Source organism: Macaca mulatta, chromosome 10 (assembly GCF_049350105.2).
Source record: "Macaca mulatta isolate MMU2019108-1 chromosome 10, T2T-MMU8v2.0, whole genome shotgun sequence".
Lineage (NCBI taxonomy): Eukaryota > Metazoa > Chordata > Mammalia > Primates > Cercopithecidae > Macaca > Macaca mulatta.
Window position 1 is genome coordinate 34,164,406 of NC_133415.1, and position 15,469 is coordinate 34,179,874.

Genomic DNA, 15,469 nt, shown 5'->3' on the forward strand with positions numbered 1-15,469 from the left:
CCCCCCTGCCCGGCTCCGCACTTCCTCTACCCCTTCCTTGCACACCTTGGCTTTTCAGTTTCTGGGATTTCTGGCACCTTCCTGCCAGGTTTCCTGGTCAGCAGGTTCCTGCGATTATGAACCGTACACAGGGTGGTGCAGGCCAGGCCAGGAGGAGCATGATCTGGCTTTGACCTTCAGGAATGAGGGAAATGGGGGCGGTAGCAGGAATAGCCCTGCTCCGCCGTGCTTCCCGGCTGCTGTCAGAGCCAGTGAGAATGCTGGGTAAGCCCCTTGCAGAGTGAGACAGGCCCAGCCCAGCAGAGCCACAGAGCAATGCTGTCACACTCTGGAGGAGTCTTTGCGCTGCAGTCATTCAGCCGCAAAGCAGGAAAAGTGAGGCAGCCCAAGGGAATTCGTCTTGTGTTGTCTTACCTTGAGTGCCGGTCGCATTGTTCCAGGAGCCAGCCTGCCTCTGTTCATCTGTTGTCCCCAGTGCCCTGCAGGTCGAAATGTCTTCGGCCAGAGACTTAATGCTTGCCTGCTGGTTGGCTCTGCAGCTCTCTGGGAGCTCTGGCTGACATCTGTTAATTTAAGTGTTTTTCACTAGCAGAAGGATTGGGGACAGTTATTAGTGAAGGCGTTCCTCTGTAGTGGGGTTTGATTTGAAAGTTCTTTATGGTGGTTAGCAGCTCTTCGGAAGTGAATTATTTCAAACTGAGTGGGTTACAGCTAACCAAGGGGTTGTTAGCTCACACGGAAGAACTCTTCTTGGGAAATAAGTGCCCAAGACCCTCTTTCAAGGGAGGTGTAAGCCAAGGCAGGCGCTATGACAGGAAGGGTTTTGGAATTATGGGTTGCAGGATCTTTAATGTCTTGACTTCAGCAAGAATGTCGTGGTTCTGAGCGCTCTGAATCCTGGCAAGGAGTCGAAAGTGGCTACTGTTTAGGAACAAAGAAAAGTCATTTTCTTCTTTGACATGAGGTAGCGGTGGATGAGACCCAGTGTATGCAAAGCTTACCAAACACTGTGACTCTGGTGTTTAGGTTGACTGAAGGCAGGCAGAGCATACAGACAGGGTCTGGATTGTGCTGTGCCGTGCCGTGTGCTTCTCAAAGAGCAGGTAAAGCCTCCAAAGTCCCCACAAAGAGGTCAGGAGGCAAAGAGGGCGCCTGATGTAGAAAATGCTGCGGGACCTTTGTTTCTAGTCATGGGCTGTCAGCTGCCACCGTTTCTCCTGCCTTCGCATAAGCACATCTGCTCTTTCCTGCCCTACAAGCCATCTTTTGACTTTCTGACATTTCTAAGATAAGCCTTGACTTGTAAGAGAAACAATGGGCCCTTTTTAGGAACTGTAAAGTACTTATCTTTCTGCTACCTAGAATAAAACCTTTCTTTTTGGGGGAAACTGAGTGTTAATTCTAGTTAGCTCCATTTCTTGCTGGCCTCCTAGCCATGTGGCTATTGGGAGAAGCTATATGTGTTAACAGTGTATTGTTTTTTCTGGATTTGTTTTGTTTTGTTTTGTTTTTGAGACAGGGTCTTATGCTGTCGCTGAGGCTGGAGTGCAGTGGCACAATCTCAGCTCACTGCAAACTCTGCCTCCCGATTTCAAGCAATTCTCATGCCTCAGCCTCCTGAGTAGCTGGGATTATAGGCGTGTGCCACCCTGCCTTGCTAATTTTTGTATTTTTTGGTAGGGATAGGATTTCATCATGTTGGCCAGGCTGGTCTTGAACTCCTGACCTCAAGTGATTCACCCACCTTGGCCTCCCAAAGTGCTGGGATTACAAGCATAAGCCACCGCACTGGGCCAACGGTGTAGTTTTTAATATCTAGAGCCAAGAGCGGTTGTTGAGTACGTGACATATTTGAAGCGAAAAGCTGAGCCAGTGTGTTCTGTCTGCAGTGTATCCTCCACATTATGTGATGAGTGTTGTGTCTGTTGACATAGAAAACATAAGGCGGAGAGGGCAGTTCCTTGTATTTAGTTATGACTTTCTCTCATGAAACTTAAGATGCATCTCATTTGGTTTGGTTTAATCCCATGATACCATGGTGAGGTGCAGAGAGAAGTGGCATGTCATTTCTACTTCACACTGCTGCTCAGTGTCTTACCCAAAGTGACAGCTTCAGGGCCTCTCCTGTGTCATTCTGGAACATGGCGCCTGTCTTCCGAGAGTTGGTTTCAGCAGCACCTGCAGCTGAATAGTGGGTAGTTTCTTGCTTCTACATGCCTCCTGAACACAGTGCATCAACCACTCCCTTCCTCTGTCTGCGCCCAACCCCAAGGGTACATCTTTAGAGCAAAGTCCAGTCCAGTTGTGTTGGTCAGCCTCGTGGTAAATGGGTGATGTGCCTGTGCTGGACCGTTGTGATGTGAGCACCAGGAGCAAGTGCTGTGGGCATGTGGATTTCTCAGCAGTAGCCTTGGAGAACTTCAGAAGTGAAGAGTCTTAGGGGTGCTGTCTAACCTACTTGCCTTACACACAGGGAAACCAAGGGTTGGTGTGACAGTGCTAACCCCGGGTTGTGAGCGGGGTCATGCCGCTGGGGTCTGGCTGTGTGGGCTCAGCCCTGTGGTCACACTTGCCTCGCCACCCTGACCCACTCTCCACTCTCTAGTTTTGTCCTTTGTACTTTTGCCTCCCAGTACAGTTCCAGTGGCGAGGATTCACCAGATGTGACGCCAAAACGATTCCGCAGACTCACAGGAGCCGGTGGGTGCAGGTGGGGAAGGTGGCTCGCTCTTTCACCGGCACCGAGGAGTGCTTCTATTTTTAATCCATTGGCCTGATGTCTCCGTTTAATCTGGGGCCTAAGCTGGAAACCTGGGAGTCACCCTTGCCTCTTTGATCCCTATGAGTCACTCAGGCCTGCCTGTGTCACTTTCCCATGTCCTGCACCTCTTCCCTGCCTGGCTAACATTTATGCTGAGAGACTCAGCTGTCACCTCTCAGAGGCTCACCTTCAGTGGGGACCCCGCTTCACCACCAATAGTGACTTAGATCCTCTTTCTCTGTTTCCCAGCTCCCCTTGTGTCTCCCTCTTTAGTGGCACTTGGTACGGTCCATCAAGACATTCTGTGTCTGTGTCTGCCTCATCTCCTAGACTATCAGATCCTTGAGAGCAAGAACCATCCTGCTCACCTTTCCAGCCCCAGTGTCTCGTAGTGCCTGGAGTATTGCAGGTGTGCAGTCCATACTTGTGAATGGATGACTGCGACACTTGAGAACTCTGCTTTGAAGAGGAGTATGTCTCCTGGAGAATGTTTGTAGACAGAGAAATACTAACCGTCTTTTTCTTTCTTTTTGTCAGATTAACGTGCCAGTGTCAGGTGGACCCACAGCCATCCCACCGCCCCCTCTGGGAGTGCTGAGAGTGAGGCAGCATGGAGGAGAGGAAGCATGAGACCATGAACCCAGCTCATGTCCTCTTTGACCGGTTTGTCCAGGCCACCACCTGCAAGGGAACCCTCAAGGCCTTCCAGGAGCTCTGTGACCACCTGGAACTGAAGCCAAAGGACTACCGCTCCTTCTATCACAAGCTCAAGTCCAAGCTTAACTACTGGAAAGCCAAAGCCCTCTGGGCAAAGTTGGACAAACGGGGCAGTCACAAAGACTACAAAAAGGGAAAAGCATGCACCAACACCAAGGTAAGCTTTGATCCTGTTGGGCCCTGGGGTCACTGACATGAGGATTCATCCAGATGCCAAAGAGGAGGATTGAGTTAGAGGTAGGCTGAGTGAGCACCAGGCAAAGTCTAGCCACAACCTAGCACAGGAAATCAAGCTTTTGACCTGTTGAAACTTTGTGGATCTCTTACCTCTTTTTGTTTGACTTGCATGACCCAGACCCTATTTTAAGCGTATTTCATGTATTTACATATTGAACGTTCAAAGTTTCAAGTATTTAAGAACAACCAAAGTCAAGTGGCATGGGAACTTTTTATTTTGCCAAAGCTCTCTTTTGAACCTCACGTGGTTCGGAGGATGCAGGTCACTTAGCAGGGACGTAGCCAAGCCCTACTGGTATCCTGTCTGAACACGGCTTTGGGGTTCTTGGCATGTCCTCTTTCCAAAGTCATCGTTCCATACTCAGTAACTGGTAAGGTATGCTATTTGCCAGCTTGGGATTTGCCACAAGCTTCCAACCTCTTCCCATCCATGTTCCAAAGGTCTGTTTTGATTCATAAGCAGGGACTTTGTGAACCAAAGTATTTCTGTTGCTTTCTTCACCACGTGGAGAAATAGGTAGGCCCTATTTCTCGAAGCAGGTAGGCCCAGGCAAAGACATGAGTTATGCACTTGCCTTTGTTGGGGTAGCTGCAAGGAAGCGGCTATGGAGAGATACATTTCCTACTTCCCTCCTTAGAAGAACACCTAATGTGAGAAGTTTGGAACAAGCTAGCAGGGACACAAATTTGCAGATGACTTCATGGCTATGTTATGTTCTTTCACGAGCTTTAATTTGTGCAATAGGGGTTACCTAGAGCCCCACCCCCAGTGGATTTGCATTGGGGTAGATATTCATCAGCAAAATTCAAGAACTGTGAAGGTGTGACATTCATGAGTGAGTACTGGACTCTACTAAGAGAAAAACAAAGCCAAAAGCATTGCACGTTTTCCTTCTGCACACACAGAGCAAACTACTTAAGATATGTGTCCAGTCTCCTGCTGAGTACTTCTCTGGAGTGTGGATTTTCAAGATCGTATTCCTGGACTTTCAGTCTAGAAATGGGGATTTTGGAACTCTTTTCAGCACATAAAACTTTGTCTTGAAAATTGCTTCCTGGGAATCATGCGTGTGATAGATTCATTCCAGCAGGCTTGAGATTGTGTACATAGGACTCTGTATCTCTTTGGACAGAAATCTGCCTGACCTAGAAACCTTCCAAACGGTCCTCTCTTGTTGATGTAAGATTGCATTTGATTTTCATATCGTTTGTTGAGATGATGGCCACTTAAATATGCTGCAGATCAAGGGCCTTCCAGGCTGTCCAAGGTGAACAGGTGCCGGGCTTGTGTCTAGCACTGATGGTTCTGTCTTCTCCATTCATGGTGATCACTAGCTCTTCTCTTCAGCCATGGCAGGTGTTCTTCTGTGACCCACATAGGTGTGAAGGTTTCTTGGCAGTGGGGAGAATAGCCCTATTTCAGGGCTTTAGGGAGTGATGATCATACGATCATGAGACTTCTTTAGAATTGTTTGTTGGAAGTGCTGCCTGCCCTGAAAGCAGCTGTGTTTTTCAGTGTCTCATCATTGGGGCTGGCCCCTGTGGTCTCCGTACAGCCATCGACTTATCCTTACTGGGGGCCAAGGTGGTTGTTATTGAGAAACGAGATGCCTTCTCCCGCAACAACGTCTTGCATCTCTGGCCATTCACCATACATGATCTACGAGGTCTGGGTGCCAAGAAGTTCTATGGCAAGTTCTGTGCCGGAGCCATCGACCATATCAGTAAGTAAAACTAGCTTTCCTGTAAGGTTCCACCCTACCCCTCGCACACGTGTTCATTAGAAAGAGATAGGTGGATTAGCTGAGGAATTCATATGCCGCCAAATTTCTTCTAATCTCATTGCTGTCTTTCTTGTAGTAAGTGCACTCATCTGGAAGTAAAAACACCTGCTATGCAGTGGTTCTGTAATTTAGGACTCTTAAATGTGAGCATATCGGTAACCTATGAAATTGTGGGGTTTGACCTGAGGATTTCTAAGTTAGGTCTTGGACTCTTACTGAGCTCTTGCAGTTTGCGGGATGGGCACTGGGGCCAGGCACTGGGGAAACGATGACCAGTTTGGGCCCAGACCCTCTGGTGGTCCTTCTTGCAGTGGCAGAAGTACACAGGCGTGCAGCTGTCTGTGCTGTGACCTGATACGTGCTCTACTAATATAAGCACAGAGTGCTGTGGGGACAGAGTCCTGGGGGAAGCCACGCTTGCAGAAGGAGCAGAGCCCTGGCCGGGCCGCTAATGGCAAGGGGATAATGGCATCCCTCTGGTTAGGTGGTTCTTGTGTGGTCTGCAAGCCCTTGCTGTACTTTTCTCACCTCCAAGCTCAGCCCGGGGCTGTGCTTTTCTGAGATCCTACAGGGTATGAATACAAGTTAATGCAATCAGCGGTGTTTGACTGTAAGTGGCCAGAAAAGCAATTCAGAACAGACAGTGTGCGTTATGAAACTGAAGGCTTTTTATTGATTATCATTAATGCTTTCAGGAAAGCTTTATCAAGGAGCCTTTGTTCTGAGCTTCTCCAGATGTGTCCTGTAAACACATTCAGTCATGGAACCTTTTGCTGTTTGCAGCAGCTGTGCCAATTTATCAGACGCTGGCTGGCAGTCACCACATTCCACTGGCAGAGGAAGCGCTGTGCCCATCTGTTGGCTGTAGTTTATAAAGCATCTTGGAACCCACAGTTCTCTGCGAAAATACTATGCTAGTGCAGAGTTTAACAAGTCTTTGGGAGTGGGACTCAGAAGGGTGGTGGCTGTGGTAAACTGGGGAGAACAACCAAGATGACGTGAGGAGGGTTTGCATTGCTCCTGGCACATTAGACCCAGTTAAGTTTGGTCTTAAGAGAGGACCAAGGGTCATTAACTCAGTGGATTTGTCTGCCTTATTTGTGGCAAGATTCATCTTAGGGTTGAGAGGGTCTTCTACCAGGGCCTAGATCTTTATCTCTACACCTTAAGTCCCTGCCATGTCTGGTGCCTACAGGTGCTCATGGACGTTGAATAAATCAATCAGTCTCACTATGAAAATAAGCAAGATTGTCAGTCATTCTGGCCTCAGTTTCCATAGCTGTAGACCAGGAGTGGCAGGGGGAATGGGAGGAGGATCTGGTTGGATTATGATTTCCCTTCTTGCCTTGTAAGAATGTGTGATGATCAACCAGGGAATGGGCTGAAAGAGACGCCCGTGGGCGGGGAGGTCATGCAGCAGCTCTGCATCTGACTGTGGGCTGTACCCTGTGGGTGCATCTGCCTCCTGACCTAGCAGGATCAGAGATGCCACCAATATGGCAGCCCCGAATTGGAAAGATGGAAAGGGATCTCCTGTAGGCCACAATCCCGTGTTGTCTCCAAGCTTTTGGTTGTTTAGAACACTGAACCCAAGAGGTAGGAGTGTCCTGTGTGTTGCTGTAGAACATCTTTTCCACTGGGTTATATTTGCCTTAAAGAAAGGAAGAAGTTACGGAGTGTGGCTTCGGAATGTCTCCTGCTACAGCAGGCTTTGGGAATCTGAATGAAGGGAGCGTGGGTGGTGGGGTGGGAGCCTGAGCCGCGACACGGATGGATACCCCCTTCTCCATGTGTTCCCACCAACACCATCTCTGTTTTCTCCCAGGTATCCGTCAGCTCCAACTAATACTTTTGAAAGTAGCCTTGATCCTAGGCATTGAAATCCATGTCAATGTGGAATTCCAAGGACTTATACAACCTCCTGAGGACCAAGAGAATGAACGTAAGTTATACTGGAGGAGTGAAGAAGGCATGAGAGGGTGTTGATGGATGAGGAAGATGAGATTGAGGGAGCAAACCAAAGGCCCCTGAGGGCTGCTTCCAGAGCTAGCCAAAGCCTGTGCCTGTGGGGACGTGGTCTGGATGCAGCCTTTGATGTCGCAGGTGCACATGTGGTGGGCCCTCTGCAAGGCTTCTTTCCTTCTGTGGTTTGTCCCCACTGCTTTTTCTTTTTTAGATGAGAGTCTCACTCTGTCACCCAGCCTGGAGTGCGGTAGCTCAGTCTTGGCTCACTGTGACCTCTGAGCAGTTCTCCTGCCTAGGTCTCCAGAGTAGCTGGGGTTACAGGTGCACGCCACCACGCCTGGCTAATTTTGGTATATTTAGTAGAGACAGGGTTTCACCATGCTGGCCAGGGTGGTCTTGAACTCCTGGCCTCAAGTAGTCTGCCAGCCTCTGCCTCCCAAAGTGCTGGGATTAGAGGCGTGAGCCACCGCGGCCAGCCTCTGTCTCCACTGCTTCTACACATAGTGTTTTTGGCCCAGGGTTTTGTGCAGTTCACATGACTGGGTATCTAGAGATGGTCCTGGCTGTGAATGTGGTCTGGGTGGTGACCCCCATTTATTTGGTTTTGGTCCACAGGGATAGGCTGGCGGGCACTGGTGCACCCTAAGACTCATCCTGTGTCAGAGTATGAATTTGAAGTGATCATCGGTGGGGATGGTCGGAGGAACACCTTGGAAGGTATTGGTCTGTGCTCCTCTGCCTGACTCATAGCAGAGGGGAAAGCGGATGCTGTCCTACCCCTGGGGTGAGACTGTGTGACCAGGATCCTCTCTTTTGAGAGCCTGAATGTGTGCTTCCTGCCCTGATGGAATGGCAGGTCCTGCCATCCTCTAGCCAGCTGGCACTCGGGCCGCTGCTTTTATTTTATTTAATTATTTCATTTTTGAGACAGGGTCTCATTCTTTTGCCCAGGCTGGAGTGCAGTAGTATGAGCACGTTCACTGCAGCCTCCATCTGCCTGGTCTCAAGCGATCCTCCCATCTCAGCCTCCTGAGTAGGTGGGACTACAGGCGCATGCCACCATATCCAGCTAATTTTTATGTTTTTTGTAGAGATTGGGTTTTCCCCATGTTGCCTAAGCTGGTCTCGAACTCCTTGGCTCAAGCAGTCTGCCCGCCTTGGCCTCCCAAAGTGTTGGGATTACAGGTGTGAACCACCTCACCTCGCCCAGGCTGCTGCTTACAGGGCACTCTTGCTGGGGCACTAGGAGACGAGCCATACCTTGAGTGTCTGGCACCTGTAGGACTTAATCTACATATTAATAAGCAGGTACTCCCCCAACACATCCCTTTTTTAAAGAGGAATCCCTGGTACTAAGTAATATTCCGGCCAGTCAGATTTCAAATTGTTTGTTAACGGAGACTTTGACTTCGTTCCTGAATTTTCATATTCCTAGGTAGGTAAATACCTTGTTTTCATCTGCAGAAGAGCTGCCCTAACTTTCCCATCAGTTCTCATCCCCAGCTTTCCCTGATGTCTTTATCAGCACCCCCACTTTCATTTGAAGTGATCTTCCTTCTCTAGCCAGCGATTTATCACCTCCCTCCAGGGTTTCGTCGGAAAGAATTCCGTGGCAAACTGGCCATCGCCATCACCGCAAATTTTATCAACCGAAATACAACAGCTGAAGCTAAAGTGGAAGAGATCAGCGGTGTGGCTTTTATATTCAACCAAAAATTTTTCCAGGAACTGAGGGAAGCCACAGGTTGGTGTTGATGTCTCCGGAGCCTAGGATAGAAACTTAAATAGTCCCTGGGGACGTTTTCTTGGGGGGTTGGTGGGATGAGTGGCCGTCGGGGTGTCTCCTGCACTATCTGCCCCTCCCGCTCTTTTCACTCCTGTGCCTTGTTCCTAGCGCAATGCTTCCTGCAGAACTTGTCTCCTCCTTGCGTATTCTTAACCTCCTCACAGTGACTGGGCTGCTCTGGGTTTTGTTTTTCGTTTGAGACAGGGTCTCGCTCTGTTGCCCAGGCTGGAGTTCAGTGGCGTGATCTCAGCTCACTGCAGCCTCGAACTCCTGGGCTCAAGTGATCCTCCCATCTCAGCCTCCTGAGTAGCTGGGACTAAAGGCAAGAGTCTAATTTTTCATATTATTTGTAGAGGCGGAGTTTCGCCATGTTGCCCAGGCTGCTCCCAAACTCCTGGGCTCTACCTGCCTCAGCCTCCCAAAGTGCTGGGATTACAAGCGTGAGCCACCACACCCAGTCTGAGTTTTTTTGTTTGCTTGTTTATTTGTTTTAAAGCGTTCGTTCTGCCTCCACTGGTTCTTCCCAATGCCTGCCCTGTGCTGTGATGCTAAGTCATGCTGCTTGGTGTAGCTGCTGGCCGGTGGCTCCCTGGTTTGGTTGGGAAGCTGACTTTAGGCCTTTTAAGTATATAGTCTTCTTCCTGAGTTCCAGCTCAGGCTTGAAGGCAAACCATGTGTCAGATAGCAGTGAGATTGTTGTATGATAGGTTTTGAATAGATCAACGTGGATATTTTGCTAAATGTGCCTTCATTCTTTTGTTTTCTAGAACTTGATTTCTTTCTATTACATCTATTTTTTAGACTAATTGAATTAGAAAGTCAGTAGTTCACTCTCTGCTTCCAGGCGTCAAGTTGTCTATCCTGTTCTTAAGAATCTAGGAGATTCCTCCAGCTTCCTTGATGACTGTCCCGAGAGGCTTAACCCGATAACTAATCCAAGCCCTCTTTAGAGGTTAGCCTCTTTTTTTTTTTTTTTTTTGCTTGTTTTGTTTTTATTCCCGTCCCTCCAGTTCTGTTTCCTAGCAGTCATTGTTTTTAGGATCGTTTGGGGTGTTGAGTGAATACGGAGAAACAAAGCTCCCTGTATTTCCATGAACTAATGATGCAGGACGTGAGGATCTGGGCTTAGACACCTTTCCCTGCCTGGAGTCTCAGGCGCTTGTCTCTGTAGTCCTGTGTGTAACCTTTCAGGCTGCCCTGATGCACCTTCATCTCAGCAAACTCTTACATGCACACATTTGTCTTCTGGCCCTAGGTATTGACTTGGAGAACATCGTTTACTACAAAGATGACACACACTATTTCGTTATGACAGCCAAAAAGCAGAGTTTGCTGGACAAAGGAGTGATACTACATGTGAGCCACGGATTTCCTTCAAAACTCTTTCTTATTGAAGTGGTTAATATCACCAAGAGAAAGAATTGTCTGATGGGTTTTTCCTGCAAGGGAATGAAAATGAGTACTGAACGCATCTTCTGGTAACCCCTGATGTTTTCCAGTTTAGCGTGAACAACTCTTACTATGGCTGATTGCAAATGTAAATAAAAATGGGGGGAGAATAGTGTAATGAACCCTCACGTACCCACCATCCAGCTTTCACAGTTGTCGACACATGGCCAGTGTTCTGTCAGCAATACTCCAGTGCACTCCTCCTTCACCATGGGATTCTTGCAAAGCGAGTTTCAGATGGCATTTCATGCATAAACATTCAGTTTAATGTTAGGTGATGGGGTTTCTGGTTATTGTTAACTCCATATCTGACTGATGATTGCTTGGTTGAAGAATTATCTTCTGGGAGGGAGAGTGATAGAGGGAAGGGAGTTTGACCAAGAAGCAATGATTGGTGTTTATGGGAGCCTGATGAGGGTTCTCGTGTCACTGCAGATACAGCTTTCAGAGGTCCAGGCAGCACTGACAGGATCAGGCTACACTTAGGCCTCTTTATGACCACAGAACAGGTCTGAGCGTCCATCCTAGCCAGGTCCAGCTCACCTGTTTCTAGGTGACTGCATGGCATGCCCTGAGACGATGGCCTGAAATATGAAGTCAGAAGACCACCACGTGGATGGTCCCTGAAGGAGAGTTTTTTAAGTCTCGCCTGGTCTCATTGGTCTCAACGTGAGAATCACTGTGCTCATGTGATGAGAAGAACGGAAGCAGAGACACCAGTTGTGCTGATTCAGGCCTGTGCAGTTCCCACAAGAGTCTCACAGCTGAACTTCAGGGAGTCCTTTGTCTTTGCAGGGTGGTGTGAATGCAGTCTCTTTAGTCTGAGCTGCAGTACTATCTTATCTGACAGCAGAGCGGGGAGTGAGCTGATGAGCACGTGCCAGTGGCAGAGAGCTCCCTCTTTCTACCCAGGAACCTTGAGCTGTTTCTCAGCACAGCCATCCTGTGTGCCTTCAGGGAGAACCAGGACAAAGCTGTTTATACAGCCCACTCTCCCAAAATCATAAGCAAGACGTATCCGGTTAGATGCTTTCTAAAATTGTCTTGCTGGTTATCTGGGACTACATCAGGGTTGTATTGCTGTTAGTAAGAAATAGCCAGTGAAGCAGTTCGTACGCCTTGAGACAAGGTGAAGACTTAAATCTGCCACCTAGGCAGAACTGTGGTTATCGGTCAGCATTCGATAGGAACAGTCTAGAATGCCAAGACCTGGTTTACTTTGCCTTCGTGTTTCTTTTTTTTTTTTTTTAAGAGGGCAGAGGCCATACCTTCGGTGTATGCTGTTAAACACTAAACCCATGTGGCTACTTAGTGTTGAACAAACAGTCTTTCTAGGACCAACCTGAGTGTTTGTGTTTTGGCTTTAACATCTTGTAGTGGTGGCTGAAAGGACCATCAGGGCCACTTAGAAACCGTAGGCCCCACTTTCAGAGAATAAAGACTTGGCTCAGTGTGCCAGGAACCTCCAAAACAGAAAAGGAGTTTTTCAGTCCTTTGTTCTTCTTTGTTTGTGGGTTTCTATGGAGTCCTTCAGAGTCTCATTTTACTATTTTGAAACCCTCTGTTTCATTTTCAACATATTCCTTCCCAGCCTCCTGAACTACCATTGCTCCCACCTCCATGTCTTTTTGGCACTCAAGCTTTTTTGGTTTCTTACTTTGGGTGTCATGAGTTACGCAAGGCTGAGTGTTTCATGTGGTCCCATTTGACAAAAGCCATTTACTACCCGGAAGATAATGAAATGCCCTTTCAGTTCACGAAATACTATCACGTATGTGATACTCAGAACAACCCTGAGGCAGATAGGATAAGATCAAAGGAATAGTAATTATTCCAAGCAAATGGAAAAGCCATGACTGTGTGTTTTAGGCAGCAAGGTCTATGTTCTCTTGGGAATAATCCAACCCCCCCCCCTTTTTTTTTTTGAGATGGAGTCTTACTCTGTCACCCAGGCTAGAGTGCAGTGGTGCTATCTTGGCTCACTGCAACCTCCGCCTCCCAGGCTCAAGCAATTCTCCTGCGTCAGCTTCCCGCGTAGCTGGGGTTACCAGCGCACGCCACCATGCCTGGCTGATTTTTATATTTTTAGTAGAGACGAGGTTTCACCGTGTTGACCAGGCAGGTCTCGAACTCTTGTCCTCAAGTGATCTGCCCGCCCCAGCCTCCCAAAGTGCTGGGATTACAGGTGTGGGCCATTGTGCCTGGCTGCCTTTCCCCTTGCCCCTTTTAATGGTATAAAATTTTGGTTTTGTTTTTTTTTTGTTTGTTTTGTTTTGTTTTGTTTTTGAGACAGAGTCTCGCTCTCTTGCCCAGGCTGGAGTGCAGTGGCGCGATCTCGGCTCACTGCAAGCTCCGCCTCCCAGGTTCACGCCATTCTCCTGCCTCAGCCTCCCGAGTAGCTGGGACTACAGGCGCCCGCCACCATGCCCGGCTAATTTTTTGTATTTTTTTAGTAGAGACGGGATTTCACCAGGTTAGCCAGGATGGTCTCGATCTCCTGACGTCCTGATCCACCCGTCTCGGCCTCCCAAAGTGCTGGGATTACAGGCTTGAAAGTTTTGGTTTTGGAATGTGGAGTCCCTTCAGGGGGAAGGAGAAGCTGTGGCCATGGGTCATATAGGATGGTTCTGGCCCAGTGCCAGGGCTTCTCCATCCCTACCCTCCTCTTTCTCTCGAGACAGGACTACGCCGACACAGAGCTCCTGCTTTCCCGAGAAAATGTGGACCAGGAGGCTCTGCTCAGCTATGCCAGGGAGGCGGCAGACTTCTCCACCCAACAGCAGCTGCCGTCTCTGGATTTTGCCATCAATCACTATGGGCAGCCCGACGTGGCCATGTTTGACTTCACTTGTATGTATGCCTCCGAGAACGCCGCCTTGGTGCGGGAGCAGAACGGACACCAGTTACTAGTGGCTCTGGTCGGGGACAGCCTCCTAGAGGTGAGTGCTAAGCATGGCAGCGCTCTGTGGTGGGGGCAGGAATAATTAGGAGTGAATCTGGGCATCCTAGGTCTTGGAATGAGCGTCTGCAGTGTTGTACAGCACAGGTAAACCCCCTGCAGGGAGTCACACCAGGAAGTAGGGGAGCGCTACAGGCCACTGGGAGCCCAGGCTTATTAAGTATGAATGGAAATTCTGCACCTTTTTTGACTTGCTCCCTACCAATCGGGGAAGCAGAGCAGTTTGTTATTGAAACAGTTGCCAAACGCTACTGTCAACAGCAAACTCTTTGTTCCCTAGTTTATTTTTCCTGTTTTGAAAGGTGTTTTATTTTTTAATTCTTTGTTTTGTGTCTTATTTACAGCCTTTCTGGCCAATGGGAACAGGAATAGCCCGGGGCTTTCTAGCTGCTATGGACTCTGCCTGGATGGTCCGAAGTTGGTCTCTAGGAACAAGCCCTTTGGAAGTGCTGGCAGAGAGGTAATGGGGAGTAATCTGGGTTTCCTTTCATGAGAAAACTGGAAAGAAGGAGTGGTTTATTCTTCAGGCAGAGTGCAAGTTCTTCCTTCTCTTTCTGCTTTCTTAATTAAAGATGTTTTCATGTGGAAAAGAGGAAAGGCGAGATAGGATTTCATAAAGTCATAGAAACCTAAAGATGAGTCTCCTGGACTAAGTCTTCTCTTACTCCTTTCCAAGATAAATTTCTTACTGACAGAGAAGAAATTAAAAGTAGCTTTGAATTCAGAGGAAAAATGCCAAACTGCTTATAAATGTTTCTCAAACCCCTAAATGGGTTATGTTGAAGCAGATTTTTACAAATGCAATAAAAATCCTGTGATTTGCTTTCTGATAAGGAACTAATGCCTTGACCAGAATAATTGAGGGATAAGATTTCCTGGATGAAATTGGAAGTTGATACTACTTTATTTTGTCTCTTATTTAAGGTATTCTGACTAAATATAGTGATAATTCTTTTTTTATGTTGATTATCTTTAAAACTGAAGTAGATATTGGCATGCTTGAAAAAATAAAAGTAAATGTGTGGCCTTTTGAGTTGGAGGCAGCGTCTGTGGGTACTGATGGTGTTGTGCCTGCTCTCTCTCCTCGGCTTTTACCCATGGTATCACTGCAAGTGGGTGTGGGGAGCAGGGGCTGACGTAGGGCCCAAGAACACTGGTCAAGGATGAGGATCGGGCATGTCAGGTGACTTGCTGGGCTGTCAGAACTACCATGAAACGAGAGGGAGATGTTCGTGGTGCTGGTCCCGACTCAGAGTATATTGCTGTGTTATTGCAGGGAAAGTATTTATAGGTTGCTGCCTCAGACCACCCCTGAGAATGTGAGTAAGAACTTCAGCCAGTACAGTATCGACCCAGTCACTCGGTATCCCAATATCAACGTCAACTTCCTCCGGCCAAGCCAGGTGAGACCTTCTTGTCAGCATTTACTTCTGGGCCCATCTGCAGGACTGATGAGAATGCTGATCTATTGAGATGTGTGCACCTATTAATACCACACATATAAGGATGCTTTTTTAGTAATCCAGATAGATGTCTCTCTGAATTGGTAGAAGTAGATACTATTTTGCATTAACAGATTGAGAGCTAAGGCATAGAGTTGTTAAATGACTTAAGAGAAAATCAAACGTGATAAGAATCCAGGCCTTCATGCCACGTTTCCTAATTCAAATTCTTATTGTAGGGAAGAGCACTTGCCCCATAGTGAGGAGAGGTAACTTCCAACTGTGTTGTTGCTGCCAATCACCTGTGACTTACATTCTCTGAGCCTCAATTTCTTTACCTGAAAAATGGGAATAATAATCCCTGACTAC

The 15,469-nt window shown here is 47.9% G+C and overlaps 1 protein-coding gene across 33 annotated transcripts in view; it reads left to right on the forward strand.

Moving 5' to 3' along the window:
• MICAL3 (microtubule associated monooxygenase, calponin and LIM domain containing 3) overlaps window positions 1-15,469 on the forward strand; it is a 232,361-nt gene that overhangs the window by 110,539 nt on the left and 106,353 nt on the right. For all 33 annotated transcript variants that reach the window (XM_077950755.1, XM_077950775.1, XM_077950777.1 and 30 more), the window contains exons 2-10: window positions 3,299-3,635; window positions 5,232-5,439; window positions 7,325-7,441; window positions 8,080-8,181; window positions 9,053-9,208; window positions 10,506-10,606; window positions 13,381-13,638; window positions 14,003-14,118; window positions 14,935-15,061. In XM_077950755.1, coding sequence (XP_077806881.1) covers window positions 3,372-3,635; window positions 5,232-5,439; window positions 7,325-7,441; window positions 8,080-8,181; window positions 9,053-9,208; window positions 10,506-10,606; window positions 13,381-13,638; window positions 14,003-14,118; window positions 14,935-15,061 — 1,449 coding nt within the window. In that variant the 5' untranslated portion in view covers window positions 3,299-3,371. The remainder of the gene's footprint in view (window positions 1-3,298; window positions 3,636-5,231; window positions 5,440-7,324; window positions 7,442-8,079; window positions 8,182-9,052; window positions 9,209-10,505; window positions 10,607-13,380; window positions 13,639-14,002; window positions 14,119-14,934; window positions 15,062-15,469) is intronic.